The following is a 17,884-nucleotide window of genomic DNA, read 5'->3' on the forward strand; positions in this document are numbered from 1 at the left end:
GGTGAGGAGGTAGGGAGGATCAGGAATTTCACTTGTGCAAGATGAAAAAGTTCTAGAGATCTATTCTATGCATATAGTTAACGGTACTGTAGTGTACACTTATAGAAGGATAAATCTGTGTTATATGCTTTTTTGCACACACATACAAAATACTTTTTCAAAGTCAGCAATTGGGAATTCAGAAACTTTCTTAATATCGAAGTGGGCTTGACACTGTTTACTCAGACATCTTGCAGGTATTCAATGAGGAGACTTAGCAGATGCTTAGCAAAGTCTCATAATCCAGAAACAACCTTCTCTGCTTGCTAAGGACACTGTCGGGGCTCCCTCACACCCACCATCAGTTACTCAGGAAAACATACTAGACCGATCTCCTCACTCCTACCACTGTACCTATGTGATTTTATATAATTTTGTTTGTTGTCCTAGTCTTCTGTGTGGGTATCTATCTGGTATGGGTAATCTGGTAACATTAGATGTGTCAAAAAAAAAAGACAATGAGAACCGATGGCCTGGCGTGAAAATAAATCAGCTGGGGTGTTAATCTAGATCCATAACAGATAATTACAAGTCCACTCAGATATCCTCATATGACACTGAGAAAACTTTTAGGGGATGACTCATTTCTAAAAAGTTATGTGGCACTTTCTTCCTGTGAAGATCAAATTTCTTTCCAAATCAATTCATCTTCACACTCCTTGAAGGATGCACCTTAAAGCAACAGGGCGTTGTTTACAGCTGCCCCCCTCCCTATCCCTTCCTGCTGGCCTTGCATCTCAGCTTATTTCTATCTGTAAAAAATGGGTACTATATTACCAAGATTTTCCAAGAACTGCAGTGAAACCGTGTGAATTCCCAACAGGAGTGATTTTGCCCTGGAGGGCAAAAGTAGAAGTTGTGATGAAGGGAAGATTTTTAAAAATCTTTGCTATTACAGTGATCTGTAAAGTCTTGCCCCATAGTGTTCCATTTCTCTTGTTAAAGAGAATCTGAGTTGACGTTTTTTTGTCCATAGTAAAATGCGCATGAAACAGTGATTGAGAAACACTGTGCTTGCTGTAGGGAAAGGTATTCAGGCACAAACTGAAGTGAACTGGATTCAAGCCAAGAGGGAAAAATGATCCAGTTCTCACACTTTGATTTTAAAAAATGGAGAAATGGCTAATCTCTTTCTATATTTCACAAGCATGTACTTAGTACTATAATTTCATATCCAGCCCCCCAGGTTGCAACTTTTCAGTATTCAAGTTAAATCTTGGAGGAAGTCTTAGTTCGTCCATGCAGTATGAATTCTAAATACTGGCCCATAAGCAAATGTCCCTTCAATGGAAGAGTGTCCTTGTTGCTGAGAACTTGTGGTTCTTCTCAGGTGACAGCTCTGGGAAGACCCAGGCCAGACTGTGTGCTTTATTCCTCATGCTGCCAATGCCTCGCTCTGCCTGGTTGTTGATTCAGAGTGTTTGATCATTAAATATATTGGGGTAATGAACAAACTTTAGTTTTAACCAGAGCTGGGATGAGGATGAGATAGTGAGGTGCAAGGATGAAAAATTTAAGGAGATACACACCCTCAGGCTTCGGGTCAAAGGTGTACCCTATCCTGACCCTGGTTTTAAAAGAAGTGGAGTCCATCCTTCCTTTTTCAGATTTGATTTATACAAGTGATTCTCTGGAAGTGATGGTCACAGGTGTACAGGAACAGGGAATTTAAATAACTGTTCCAACACTACTCCACTTCCATGAGTAAATGGCTTTCTTCTTGCAGGTGATTCACACTGACCCCAGAGACCTACATTTTTCACTTATATCTTCTAGATTACCACTGATCTGAGGCAGCGTTGCACAGACAACCACACAGGGACTTCGGCCTCAGCCCCCATGGCTGCGGGCATCATCGCACTGGCCCTGGAAGCCAAGTAAGTCTTATCTCCGTACATCTCCACTCGCGGCCACCCCTCACCTCAACAACAGTTTACCCATCCCTCATATATTGAGTCTTTGCATAGCAACCCAGAATGTGATCTTCCCACTCTCACCTTTAAGACATCAAATATTAGGACCTAAAAAAATTCCCCTTAAACAGGTGAAAGACAACTTGTTTTGGTATATTTGTGTATATATAGCCTTAAAAAAATCACACTGTGTAATGACTTTATGATGGCGTCATCATGCAAGCAGGCCAGTTGGCTCCAACACTCTTGCCTTGTTGAAGTTTTTATTCTAGTCTGGGAATGTTCCTGTGAGTCTCAGAGCACTTAGGGCTGCCCACTTCTGGGCCCTCTCCTTGCAGAACAGTGAGGCAGCTCAGATTCCATGACAACAGCACTGTCACAAACTCACTCTGGGGGACAGATATTTCAAGGTCATATGACAGCAGCTTGGGAACAAGGGAACTCACTTATCATAATCCTGTTCAGTATGGTCAAATTCCGTGTCTAAAAGAACCCTTTGAAAAGGCCCCCTTAGGTTATTTGCCGAAGGTTCCAGCTCTTTTATTCTTTAAGCATCAACTGATTAATTTGTCTTAACTTAGAAAACCTAATATAGATCTACATGCTCTTACTCTCAATTTCAAAATCCAAAATGCCCAGAAAACTGAAAATTCTTTTGCAAGTTTGACACTGAAATTCATTTGATGGCAAAGCTTGCCCTGAACTGATTTGAAGCTATTTTCAGCCTCTATTTATTGTGAGAACTCATACATTTCACTGCAGAAATATTAATGCATTTGATTAGGAGAGGCTGGCTCAGAACCCACTGGAATTTTTGTGTGATATATATGGCGGACACCATATCTGAAAAAAATTTTGAATTCCAATACATCTGTTCCAAGGATTTTAGAAAAGGGATTGTGTAACTATACTCTGAGCCCCCACTATGATAGGATTCATAGCAAAAAGGAATTGAAGCTAATGACATGAGGGTTTTTCTAAAAATGGTTTTGCATCCTGCTCCAGGGAGGGATGGGAAGATTATTTCATCTAGTTATACCCTGATGTAGAGCAGGTGACAAAGATTACAAGACTCAGGTATTTCACTAAGAACAACACTCTTTCATTCTCAGTCTACAGCAGACCTGTCAAAGGAGGTGGGCCTTGATGTAATGTGGATATATTAAGTTGTTAAGTCATCTGCTTTTTGGACTGAGACAGTCCCAAGAACAGAGGCTCTGAAATGATGGTGTCTTATTCTCTTTGGTCTGCTTTAACAAGCACCATAAACTGAGTCACTTATAAACAACAGTTATTTTTCATAGTTTTAGAAGATGGGAAGTTTAAGATCGAGACATTGGTAAATTCAGTGTCTTGTAAGCATCCACTTTCTACTGCTGGCCTCACTTGGCAGTAGGAAGGGGCAGGGAAGTTTTCTGGGGTCTCGTCTAAGGGCACTGATCCCCTTCCTAGGTCTCCACCCTCGTGACCTAACCACCTCCAACAGGCCCCATCCCATAATACTTGATATTGGGCATCAGATCTCACATTTTAGGAGACTCAAACTTTCAGATCATAGCCAGTGTCTCCATGGCCTCCCACCTAAGCTTTGACATTGATGGAGATATTCAGGATCCCATGAGTCACAAGATATTCAAGATCCCCTTCATCACAAACAAGTAAAGGGGGTTTCTTTCTTTGTGATGAAGTTAAATATTAAATCATTTCAATTTATTATATCTTATAAAAGGGTAAAAGTTTGAGTTTAACAAGAAACTGGCACTCAAGAGTTTATTACTTTGCATCTTTAAGTTTACTTATTTTACAGTTTTTCATTGGACTGCTCTGACAGGTATCTAAATTAAGCAGATACCTAAATTGGTGACTGTAAATTGGTTTTTTGAAAAAATAGTCTTTATGCTAAACTCTGCTTGTTTCTCTGGGATATTTTCCTGATCATAAAGTAGTAAAGGAAAAAAATCAAGAATTCTTTTTAAGCCCTTCTCTCTCCATTTCCCCTAATGGGTATAATCTCAGACATGCCAACCAAGTAAACTGTGGCTCCAGACCTCAGTGATACCCAGCTGTACTATTACTTGAGTATCACTATAACACTAATATTTTCAACAAAAAATGAAAAATCCTCCCAATCACTTTGGGGCTGAAATATGCATCTGTTTTCTTTTCTCGTGTATTTTGAGCATTTCTTAAGATTGATCTTTTGCCAGAACTATGATGGATGAAAGGAAGGTCCCAAGGAACAGTTTACTTGAAATATCCACTGTATTTTCAGATTTGGGGCAGTCCGCTTTGATCATTGAGCCAAAGTAGATGGAAACAATCTGATAAAAATCAGAAAGAATAATCCATTTCTTGTGATTCCATTGGTTTGCTCTACAGGCCAATCTTTGCCTGTAAGTGAAGCTGAAAGTTACGGGAGTCTGAGCACTAAACGACTGGGCCACACAGTGGTGCTGGGGTCAATAAGCAACATGAGCAATAGGCTACTGAGAAATGATAGGAAGACCTCAAGCAACAGCGCACCAAACTACAGTTGTAAAGTGAAGCCTAATCCCTGGAGACATCCATTCACCCTGTCCCCACCCCTGCCATCTCCTCTTTCACTAGTACTTCTCAACAGTGCCTAAATTTTGCTTGATATTTTGAGATTCAACCTTTAACTGACAAAAGTTGAGGAGCCTGATCTACAAGAGAGGAGAGAAAACCACAGCTAGGCAGAATAATGGCTCAGGATACTGCCCAATGCTGCAGATACGTACCCAAGCTCAGGTCAGATGAGTAACTGGAGGAAGCTGAATGGCCTGGTAAAAAGCTGCAAGCAGGGATTGCCAGACCTTATTTAATTGCATGTCTCTACTATCCCTGTACTGCAAGGAGAAATGTGCCGTTTCTCCTAATGTCACTACATTACAGTATTTACTCAGGAAAAACTCACACCCTCGGTTTCCCCCAGCCTGCTGCTTTTCCTCCCCAGGGCTTGCTGGCATCAGAAGATTTGCCTGGATCATTAGGGTTGTGGGTCCTGCTCCAGGGCTACTGCAGACCTTGGCCTCTCTGCCACTCTGAATCTCCTGGCTCCCTTATGGTCAGTTTTTCCAAATAGCTGCCTTAGGAAACTAAGAGGAAAGAAAACAAATGCAAAACATAGAAACAGATAAGATTCTAGTGTACAGATCTCTTATCTGAACCTATCAAAAATTTGATCATGAAATAACTCTGCCTTGACAGCTGATGGAGCTCCCAGGCCTTTTCCTACAGGATATGTAAGAACATGTTACAACGAACTCCATTGTAACACACCCCAGATACTTGGGTGAAAGGGCACTGTGCCCAAGGCTGGAAGGAGTCTCAGCTCCTCAAAATATCTGCTTCCTTGCCTTTATCCCCTGGGTTGCACCTCTTTGGTTTGTGTTATATAAAACTCTACAGCTGCCTCTGACAGTCCAGTCATGAACTTTGCCTGTAGACTCACCAATTTTACTTTCCAGTAGGTGGGGCAATTTCCTCCTGTTCCTAAAGGTGTTTCCTGGGTACAGGAAACATGAATTCCTTTATCTTTGTAAGCATCATAAGCAGTTTCAGAACAAGAGAAAATGTCATCTGAAAAGACATGTTTTTGTGTATTGTGGTACCCTCATCACATACTTAGTGCTGCAGAGGTTTTTAATATTTCAATTATTTGGACTTTGTGGATTTGGGGTAATTTGCTAGTTTTCAATTGAGTGACTAGGGGATATGTAATCGGGATTTTAAGTGAACTTATTACCACTTGGGCCATTGCTGCTTGAAATGATATCTTTTTAGACAGCATAACTCCAAAAGTACAAATAAAATGAGTTTCCTGGGGGCAAGATGCTTAAGTGAAAGTAGTGAAACATTACTAATAATTTTAGGTGAGCAACCAGGAAGATACCAGGTCACATTTGTAAGGTGCTTTGCATGCTAGTAAATTTACCAGTACCCTAGTCATATGGCAAGAAAAAAAATGTTAGCAAATGTTACATATAAACTGGTTTGTGAAAGTTGAAATAGCTGATGTTCATAAAAATATAGTGTTTAGAGTCATAAACTATGTTTTACTGAAAGTTTCCTGACCTGAATAGCAAAGAAAAGCTGTTTTAGTGTAGTGTGTTTTATATATTAAATTATCGGGATTAGTTCAAGAAATTCAAAATCTAAGGCCTCAAAAGGAATATTTTTGCCTTACATTGCAGATATGGCCTCTCATTGGAAAATTGAATAATATAGGTTCAGCAATCAAGAAATGTTATTTGGTGCAATGAATAATAAATAAAGGGAATTTACAAAATTATTTAAGATATAAAATTGTTGATATGAAGACTGTTCTACAAATGCTGTTGAACTGACCTCAAAGTTTTTCCACACAGTTCATCTCTCAGTGGTCATAAGGATACTTCACTGTAAGAAACTTAATTTATCTAGATATAAATCTAAAAAACTAACAAATCAGTATGGTAGCTGTAAGTCTATGCTAGAATTATGCCTTATATATATTTAATATTAACTGCTTCTGGCATCCTATATATACATGCACTTATGCACACGTTTCTAGGTAGGGTCCTCTACTTTCTCTTTATTACATCACTTCTATTACAGTTGTCTTATTACCATTAGGTTTTAGAATATACCATGTGGGTATATGTAAAACATAAAAAATAGATGTAAAGAGAATAGAGTTTTAGGTAATTTATGTAGTTTTCTATTATTGTACTACAGTTGTTTTTGTATATATTATCTTCCTAACAAGGTTTTACCTCCATGCGAATAAGGATTGTATATAGTCTTTATTTATGTATACATGAAAAATATCTATTGAACACTAAAAAAGATTTTTTTCAGTCATCATGCTAGGAATTAAGTGAATTAGGCAGGTTATAATTTAAATATTTGTCAAACATGTTATTTGCCTTCAAAAGATCTTATCTCATTACAGAGGCAAATATACACGAACATATATGCACAAATTATGCAGTTAAAGGCAATGAAGTAATTTGAGGGAAAGGTTATGGAAGGTGCAACACTTGGATGCAAGTAGAAATGGTCAGTCTTGATGATCCCAACTAGAAAGTTGGTGGCAAGTCACTATTGCACCCTCTGTCACATTTAAGCACTGTCTTAAAAAATGTCAATTCTAAACAAACTAAAATTCATTTTACCATTTGGTACAAGGAAAATGAGGTTAGCAGAATTGTTCAAGCTTATGTTTTACTTTTACCTTTACATTCCTCTAGTTGATATTGATTGGTGACTTCTCTTTCTATTGCCTCAACTCATCTCTTACCCAGTTTACTTACTATTCCTTAGAACTGGGCTTAACCTGGACACAATAAAGACATACTATGATTCCCTCCCTTAGCTTGCTACAGAAAGTCACCCTACCTTTGATATGTGGTGAACAGAATAATGTGAGACATGGAAAGGTCAAACTGTGAAGAATTAAAGACCTGTACAGCCACAGCATGATTCACATCATATGCTGTCGTTGATTTCAAAAAAAATCATGAAAATTTGTTTCTCAAAATATAGAAAATACTGCCTGCATTTTTAATAAAAAGTCCATCTATTGATAGATAAGTTGTTTTGCATTCCCAGTGACCAACTCCTTTCTGTCTTTGCTTCACCTTTCACTATAATCTCTATGCTACCTATGTGTATTTCCAATGCAGGAAAAATATGGGAAAATGCCCAAATTATTAAGGATAAAATTTCTGTAAGAAGTTCATACCTAGGACAATTAAGAAGGGAGTCTGGAGCTCTTAACAAGCTGAGTATTGTAATAATTGAGGGGGTTCATTGTGCCATTTGCAACAACATGGGTGGAACTGGAGGGGATTTTATGCAAGTGAAATGTTACAAGGAAATGACAACCACTGGATGATTTCACTTAATGTGGAAGAGAGAGAAACAAAACAAAGGAACTGACATAACTAAAGTAAAATAAACTATAAATATGGCTCAGAATTGAGGCTACTAGAGGCGGGGAGGGAGGGTGGAGGGTGAGAGCAAAGCGGGGAAGGGGACCCAATGGTCTGCAGTAAAAGACTATGGATGCTTTGGTGGTGGGCGTGGAATGGTAACATACATGTGAGGAGCTGCTTATTTTCTTCTGAATCATATACAGTGTTGTAAACCAATGCTACTTCGATAAAAGGGAATAAAAACACAGCAGCTGAGGGGTTTTGAAGTTCTGGAACTGATTGTTGAAGGGAAGTCACCTAAGAGTTTGATGGACATAAACATTTCTAAATATTGGAGTTAACGAGTTGGTCCTTGATATCTTGCAAACTGCTCTTATCTACTTTGTTTAATTAACAACACATTTCAGTATAAAATGTTCCATTAAAAATTCCCCCAGGGGCCACATTCAGCTGTATGACATGCTGCAGTGGGCGGGGAGTACACATGTATTTGGTTATTGAGGTAAAACAGGGAGAACATACCAACCCTTTCCTTTTTTAGGGGAGCTGTATTTATTTCATAATGAAAAGATGCGCATGTCCAAATAGTGTATATTCATGCATCTCTGCCCAGATTCTGTTTAATTACAAGGGTCATGAAGAAGTTATCACAGACACACCCTTCCTTTCTCATCCTCTTAGAGATTTTTGTGTATTGTAATATTGTTTGGGCTTAGAATTTAGCTGAGATTTCTGGCATGACTAGTTCGGATAGAGCATGTAGAGGGTGAAGAGAATGAAAATGTAACCAGGGAGGAGAGCTGAAAGGCTTGCAAAGTAAAAACAGTACACATTTCCACTTGAGGCTGAGCGAACAGAAAAGGGATGTACTGTCCTGGATTATTCCCTATAGTGAAATAATTGTAACCAGACCCACAGAGCAGTTACCACGGGCCTTCTGCCAGGACTGTGCATGAAAATAGCTTTGTTATGTCTACATGCTCACAGACAATACACTGTGTCCTCTAGCGCTTTTCAAGTTCAAAATTATGTAGAAGCCAGTTTTCACTAGACTGAGATTTGCACCCTAACCCATGGTTAATGGTTTAAAGCAGTGTGGCTTCCAAAGGGTGTCCTCTATTCCTGGAAAAGTCCTGGTCAGCAGACTCATTCATCTTCTATTACCTCAAGATTTAGCCAGTGTTTTCCATCCCCTTCCTGAAATGAGGAAGCTAAGAAATTTGATGGATAGTTGTGTTGCCTAGAGATTGAACTGAGAGAGAACTTACTGGTTGATTGTTACCTGCCTCCTTTTATTTATCTGTGTTTTAAAATATATCTATTAATTGCCAAAAGTATGTTGCTCTTATTATTATAATAGTAAAGATATTTTGCTAAAAAGAATGGTTCCTAATCCTGTTGCAGTCCCCTGAGGTTTTCCTTGTATAGCCAGTCAGATATTTTCAAGAATCATGTTATATGTTATAAATATCTAATTTGTGATTTTACCTAAGCCGTAACACTTAAAGATTGGGTGTGAGAAATGTCTTTACAGTGTCCTCGCAGATATGACTAGTGTGACAGAAGACATATAATTTTCTGTGCTATGCCATCCTCTTTACCACCTTGACAAGAATCCCATCTCATAGGGCACCAGTTCTGAGAACTCTCAGATGAAATGATACCACTCTGAGAAAATATAAGGTTGGAAGCTTCTCCCAATTAAGTACAAAACAATGGTAGGCATGTAAGAAGTGATTTAAGAGGGAAACCTTTCATTTCATCTCATTGGTCTCATCTCTGAAAGGTATATAAAGAAGATATGAATGTTGTTAACATAGACCTTAGATGGAACCACTCATTTGTATTGATGGTATATTGTCAGTTCCTATGCTAAGCATTGTGAATTGATATGGAATTTTCATCTGAACCAATGAAGCAGTCCATAAAAGCTGAAGTGATAAATACTAAGAAAATATATGCCGAGTGGCACAATGGAAAATAATTTGATGAAAGGAACTATTTTATGTAGATGGGTAAAGGAAAAACCTTTTGGAGGAGGTGGCAGGTTAGCTAAGACTTGAAATAGAAGAAGGAGCATGCCTTGTAAAAGAACTGAGCTGAGCATTCCAAGGAGTGGGAGGAGCACATTGGGAAGATCACTTAGTTGGAAGAAATTTACTGAATTTAAGAAATCCTGTGTATGTCTGGCTAGTGTGAATTGAGGGGTTCAGAAAGTCCAGCTCACATCAGGCTCTGTGGGATTTGAAGAAAGGAGACATGATTTCATCAACTTTTTTTTTTTTTTCAGAACATAGCATTTACTCCTGGGAGAAGTATTTATATCGGGACAAGGTAAACCATTTGGCAAGCTACTACAATAAATAGCTCAGGACAGATTAGGGTAGCCTGGCCCAGGTGATAGCAATGGGGGGGGGGGGATACTCAAGTATCACTGTGAGTAGATTTGATGAACATTTTGCAGGTTCAGCCAAAGGGAAATTGAAAAGCAAATGTGCGCTGGAGTGCGGAGGTGGGCAAAGACTCAGGATGAGTACTAGTCTCCTAGCTGAGCTCTTGGACAGATTGTGTCCCATTTATTGAAATAGATACTTTATTCTGCTCACGGGATTGTGAGAAGTAGAAGCACAGGTACCCAATGGGATGAGCTCCCTGGGCATACTGCTCTTGAGACAAATTTCTGCAATTATGTGGCAAATGTCTCCAGTTATGGACTGTGCTTAGGTCATCTGCTCCCCTATCAGTTTATTAATTACTTCTTGGAAAATGCTTTGTACTCAGATCCTGAGTACCAAAAAAAGGACTATAAATGACTGAGAATATTTACATTTTTCAAAAGAATATGGATTTATATTATAAGTTATTCATCTGTTTTGCCATGTCCTTTAATTTAAATAGGGTATTAACATCAAATTAATCTTTATGTGGTTACCTGATAAGATTGTTTAGAAAATTCTACATGTGTATTAGTGGGTTTTTAAGAAGTATGTAAAATTGAGGTTTTTATAGATTTGACTCACTGCCAGGAAATTTTTGTTCTTGATAGTGTCTATGGTAACACACCAAATACTCTCAAATATAATTTTCTTAGCTAGGAATAAGAGAAGCTGACTTACTTTTCTGAGTCCATTATAGTTTCACATCATCGGCTGCTGCTTAATCACTTTAATCAAAGCATACATTCTGCGAAATGACTTAGTATGGCTTTATCAAATATCATTATCTTTGTATTTGAAGATCCTCAGATGTATTCCTAAGTTCTATATTGAAACCCAGTTAAAATTCAAGCCTATTTTTATACTGAGTGTTCCTTGGGCTGAGTTTTGAATCAATCTTGCCTGTGCCTACATGGTCTTGACCTATTATTTTTTACTTCCAAGCCATTTTTGTGTCATTTGTGCAGGAAAGCACAATTTTTATTAATGACATTGGAATGTAGTTTTTGTATTTAGATGATTCCAACCTTTGTAAAAAGTTTTAATGATAATATATTTTGCCATCAGTGTGAGAGAAAAGTATATAAGGGGGGAAAAAAAGACAGATGAAGAGCATATCGTTTTACTAGTGTATGAGATTTATTCATTCTGACATCAACAAGTCGATTATGGCATTTGATGTGTCAGAAACTCCAAGTAACAAATTCATAGTGAAATCAACTGTGATACCTGAAATAGAACAAGCAACACAAAAAGGAAAACATTTTCTGTTTGGAAGATTAGCTTACCATTTTGGGTTAAGTTTTTATTTCTCTTTTCATGATGATTTTGAATATTATTGATTAACCATATGTGTGACTCAGATGAAGTAAAATTTTATGTTCTTTGCATATCCCCCCAAAAAGATAAGACTACAAAACCTGGTAGTATCATTTTAGTAAATAAAGATCATAGCACATCAGGCTGTGACATCAGGTGTATGACATAGGAGTCTTCTGGCCACTAACCTCAATTGGATGTAGAAATAGTGCATAAGAGCATAAACAAATATAAAGAAATAAAATGATGGAAAAGATAGCCGTTAGAACTTTCATGCAGTGCTTACTCTATGCCAAATAGAACTGAGTGTTTATACCATTATCTCATTTAATCCTCAAAGCAACGTTATTAGGTTGGCATTATCACCATATGTTAGATGTGGAAAATGAGGCTTAGAAATTTGCATAGGTAGTAAATGAAAGATCTGGAAGCTGGACTCAAGGCAAGATGATGCAAGCATACTGTGCCACTTTTCTATTTTAAGAGCTCTCACAAGACATGGTTAATTACACATGGGATGCTATGAAGTATAAGGCTCATGAGTTTGGAGAAAGACAAACTTTGAAGAGGGATGACTTAGGAAGAGTTTACAACTAAAGAGGGGTTTAAACTGTATTCTGAAGGTTTTTTTCCCAACTATAATAAGCATATGAGTCATATGGAATCTGATTTTAAATTTAGAAGCTCTCAAAATAATTCTGGTGGTTCAATAACAGGCAATCCATGGATTACCATATGAAAAACCCCTATATGGTTAACTGCCTTGAACATGTAGTTAAAGTAGCCCCAGCACCAAGAACAGTATTTGGCAGATAGCAGGCAATCAAATATTTGTTTGGTGAATTAATGAAAAATGAAGAGAAGGAATTTTCCCTATGGTTAGTCAAAAATCTGTATAGGTATCTGTTCAGGTAGTAGTCATTAGTAAGGAATAGTGTCAACAAATTTACTTTTAACTAAATTTTGACTGATCCATTCAAGAAAAAAAATTAATAATATAATTTATATACATTTTTCATCATTATTCATTTTTGTACAATGTTTGCTTTCTCCTCTCAGGTGTAGTCCCCATAGAATTCCCACCACCAAGTCACCCCGCACCATCACCATAGTCCCTTGTGCCCTTCCCTCCCCTGTTTTTATCCCTCCCCCTCCCCTGCAGAATGTCTCTGATATATAGTTGCCTGTTAATTTTTTTAATTGTTGTTATTTTCCCCCGATCCCTTATTTGGTTCCCCTGTATTCCTCCTATAAGTGAAACCATCCGATGTTTTTCTTTTTCCTTCTGACTTACTTTACTGAGCATATCAAGAAAATTTTTGAGTTGTGCTTTTTACCATAATTTTATTTTGAAAAGGACATTTATTTACATCTCTGAAATCTTATAGTTGCAGTGTCATAGTTGTTATTTGGCGTGTGCCTGGCACTATGCTTAGAACAGAACACATCTATAAACAGTGTGCAACTTCCACACCAGAGCTATCTGTAGTGGAGAGCAGGCTGAGCAAAAAAATATATGTAGTGCCTTGAACCTAGCTCTGGTAGACATATCCCAGTGAAGGGAGGCATGGATTAAATATAAATACACCTGCCATTAAGTTCTATGAGGGGGGAAAAAGTAAAAAAAAAAAAAAAAAGATAATGTGTGATAGAAGGTGATGGAGTAAGAGTAAGAAAGGGTGAGTATTGATAAGGAAGAAACGATTAAGGCAAGGCATCTATGAGATGAAAGTATTTTTGCTGAGATGGATCATGACAGGGATCCCACTTATATTTAGATTTTATAAGCTTTTACTGAGTTACTGTTTGAATACATTAACCAAGTTTCACCTTTTTCATCCAGTAGTACTTATAGTCATGACCAAGCCATAGGTAAATAGAAAATCAAATGTAAAGGAGAAAATGCTAAATCACCCATTTAAAAAAAAAAATCCTACAACAAATTCAGAAACATATGATTGAAAGATGATATTACTTCAGTGGTTAAAATTCTTCTTTCAGACTTCAGTCAGACTACAGCAAAAACATTATTTTTCTGTCTTCAGTGAATAGTTTATCTGTAAAACTCAGTACAAGACCAGAGAATGTTGGGAGGAGGGAAGAGAATTTGAGTGAAATTTAAGATAGGCACTCAGAGAAGTCTGCTTGTTATTTAGTTATTGGAAACCTTTGCAACCAACTTGAAAGAACGCTGTAGAGAGCTTCCCGGAGAGTGTATGATATGGGAGTGATGGTATTAGTCATGCTAAATTCTTATTCGTTACTCTGAATTTAGGTGCCATTGGAGTTGACATCTAATACCCTCGTTTTTGATAACAGATGCATTCAATTTTATAATTTTCGTTGTGCTAAAACTTTCAATTACATGTGATACAATACCTGGAATATAAAATAATTGTTATCAGTTTGTCTGAGAAATCATAACATTGGAAGGTTGCCCAGAGACCATCTGGTCTGCAGAGATGCTGCTTAATAAGAGTGTTCAAGAATGGCCAGGCAAAGGAGAGTAATAATGCTATTGTAATGTAGGCTATTTTTTTAAATAAAAGTGTATTTTTTTTCATTTTAAAAAATTATTCAGTGATTTTTTTTGGAAATTCTACTTTGATAGAAATTTTTTTTAATTCTTTGATTTTGTAAATTGTTGCTGTCCTCATTTTAAGTTTTAAATTACCAATGTTCCATTGACCCCCCCCAAAAAATTGCTAGTCTGAAAACAAAAAGTTTAAAAGTCTTTTTTAGTCAGTGGTGCTTGCAGACAACTCACTGATTCCATTTGCCACTACCTTCTTTAAAGTAAGTTAACAAAGATCCTATGAAGAGCAATCTCATAAGCACCAATTTTATTAGCAATAGAATCATTTTTTAAATTACATTATTATCTCTAAACTAATACATATTCTTTATAAAAAATATGAATCATGCAAAAATATATAAATAAAAATTGAAATTCTTCCCAATTGATTTTCAGTGACTTTTATGCTTGAATAGAATAGCTCCCAATACTATGATGCCATTTCCAAAGTCTTAACATATACAATATATTTATTGTGAGAATAATTTGTCCTTTATTTTCAGTCCACATGTTGGTTTCCCTTCCAAGTCTTCATTCATTTTGTCAACCTTCACCATTAGCCTTTTTTTTTTTAATTTTATATATTTTTTACATCATTTTTCATTTTTGCACAATGTATGCATTTTCATCTTATCATTCTTTTTAACCAAAACCCAGGTCTTTGTGGGTACTGTCTCTGTTCATTTGTTGGAACTTGGGACTTGAGAAACTCCTGAATTGTAAGAACTAGTAATTCAAATTGAATTTCAGAAATGTGTTTCAAAGTTACTCAAATGGGTGATAATGCAATAATGGATCCTCTACAGGTCACCTACTAATCTTTAATGTTATTGTTAAGATTTTTCTTTTTATTTTCCCAGTAATATATTTTTTAAATTTTTTAATTTTATATATTTTTGCATCATTTTTCATTTTTGTACAATGTATGCATTTTCATCTTGGTTGTAGTCCCCATACAATTCCACTCCCCCTTATTTTGACCCTAATCTCTCCCCCAACATTTTTCTTTTTTATAGATTCTTCTTTTTTATTTTTAATCTGTACAAAGCAACACAAAGGAAAAAAGAGGAGCAAATTCATACACAGCCTTATCGCCCAAATAACTCTTGTCATTATCTGTTTTTAATCCTTGCTAATATAAACAGGGATTTATTACATTTTAATCATTTTACTGCTTAGATATTTATCCATTTAATAATATGGTTATTATAACTCAACTATGCCCTAGTTAAAAATGAACATATTTCACAATTTAGAAATGAACTCCTTTAGAGTCAGCCTTAAAATAAAAAAAAAAGTCTTCCTAAAGGATAAAAAAAAGTCATTCTCTTTATTTCCAGTCATCAGTTTATTCTTCAAAAAGAAATCCTCTCTTTTTCCCCCCTTGAGAATTTTAATCACGCTTTCTTTTCTCCCTGTGCTTACTTACCAAGCTCTTATGTATATAAGTATTTTCTAGTTATAACTCAATAATTTGTTTCTATTATAAACATGGACATTTAGGGACTGTCCATCTCTTATTTTCCATTTTTCTTTGTCATAATTTTCACTTTTTAAATTTTTTAAATGTACTTTTTTTCTTATATCATTGTTAATTTTGAACAATATATGATTTCTCCCCTCAGTGGTTAATTTTTTTCTTATTGTATACACTCAATATACTGTATATACTCAATACCCTTTAATCATAGTTATTGCACATATTGTATCAATTTGTTCTTTGCTTTCAAGTTTTCCTCATACTATTTTGACATTGATAGCTTTTTTTTTTTTCAGTTATTTTTAGCTCTAATATATGCCTTCATAAATTCTTCAACTGGTAACACCTCATCTTCAGGAACCTCCTGGAGAATTTTATGTATGTTCATGAAAACTGTGTATGTTTTCTTCCTGAAATGAAGACAAATATACATATAGTATGGGTTTGGGGAGTGGCTATCACACAGGACTCTAGGTTAAGAACCCTTGGATTAGAAAGTCCTTTCCTATCTCAAAATCTAATAATTACCAATTTGTATTTTCATCTAATGTTTCCTCATTTCATTTTTCAGTGCTGATGTTTAACCAATCAGAAATTTATGTTGATATGCAGCATGAGGCTCTAAACTGAATATTTATAAAGGTCCCATTAGCCCAATGTCATTTGTTATGTGGTCTCCTCCAAAAAACAATTTTTTTTAATTGTTACATATATGTAGGTCTCTTCGAATTTTCTGTAATACTATGCAGTCAGTTCCTTTCACATTCTAATATCACTCCCCTTTTAAACATTTTCTTAATCATTCCTACCTGTTCATCTTTCCAGACAAAATTTAGAACCATTTTGCCATGTTCCAAAAAACAACCCCAGTAACTATGACAGCTGTATGCACCTTGACTTATAGGTGGTTTCCCCACTCAAGAACATCTGTCTCTGAATATTCAGACCATCCTTTCAGTTCTAGACTTTTGGTTTAGATTTGTTTTTAAAATAGTAAATATTTGTTTGTGCTACTGTTATTATTATGCCTTTTACTGGCATAATATTTTGCACATTGTTTTTGTAAGTTTTTCATATTTCTAGTCTCTTTAATTCTCATTGTTCTAACTCATGACCTTGTTTATTTTCTGGAATATGTATACATGGCATCCCACAGTAGTAAAATTTGTCTCTGTTCATTTGAATGTTTCATGTTAGTTCAAGTTGGTCATTATAAGTTCATTTGGCATCTGACTGCCTTGACTTCCTGCCTCTACACTGGTTACTACCTGGGTAGACTTGAACAACAGAAAATTATGCTTTTCATCTTGTTGAGTTCAATTACTTCATCTGAAATTTGGGGTAATAACCTAGAATCACCAGATTGTTGGCAGGTTTAAATGAATTGATGTATATGGAAAGTATTCAAAATATTGAAACTTATATCACAATTAATATCATTAACATCAAATGATTAATATTTCTATCATATTAGTTTAGCATTTTAAAATGTTAAGTATCAAGTAAGTTTCCATGTCTAGATCTTCTACTGATATTCCCTGCATTTTTTCTTTTTAACTTTTTCTTGACTTTTGGGAACATTTGCTTTTCTTCATTGTACCTATGTAGCATTTTAGGTTTTATAAAGGTTTTTGTTAGAAATGGGATTTGGGTTTTTTTGCATTACCTGTTCAGATTAACATTTAGTTTCTTAGAATTGTTGATGTGATTTATAATAATAATAGATGTCTTAATATTTTATGCTTAAATTCAGGAAATAAATTTATTCTTTAATATGCAGTTGGTTTAGCTTTAGAATATTTTATTTTATGCCTTTGTGTTTATTTTCCTAAATGAGATTTATAGTTTCTTTTACTGAATACTGTGTGTGTTCCTGTATTATGTTATAGCAGCTCATTAACATTGTATACTTATGGCAGATAAAGTGTCTTTTAACTTATTCTTTATAGTTTATTTCATTTATTCCTCATATATAAGATAGCACAGGTAGTAAATGAAGAGTCAGGCTTATGAACCTATAATTGGTTTGACCTTGAAACTGGCCTCCATCTTTGTCAATGTTGTAATCAAGTGAAATTAAATTCACAAAATGAAGAAAATTTTCACCTTTTCTCTGAAGACACTTAAGATATTGTCAATGAATCTTTCAATGAAACCACCTGGCCCTAAAAGCCTTCTTTAGA

The 17,884-nt window shown here is 35.9% G+C and overlaps 1 protein-coding gene across 1 annotated transcript in view; it reads left to right on the plus strand.

The window, feature by feature from the left end:
• PCSK5 (proprotein convertase subtilisin/kexin type 5) overlaps nt 1–17,884 on the plus strand; it is a gene marked incomplete at its 5' end in the record, with an annotated part of 282,220 nt that overhangs the window by 184,523 nt on the left and 79,813 nt on the right. The window contains one exon of the mRNA XM_084236534.1: nt 1,816–1,916. Coding sequence (XP_084092660.1) covers nt 1,816–1,916 — 101 coding nt within the window. The remainder of the gene's footprint in view (nt 1–1,815; nt 1,917–17,884) is intronic.

This window comes from Talpa europaea, assembly GCF_964194135.1.
Source record: "Talpa europaea genome assembly, chromosome: 7".
NCBI lineage: Eukaryota > Metazoa > Chordata > Mammalia > Eulipotyphla > Talpidae > Talpa > Talpa europaea.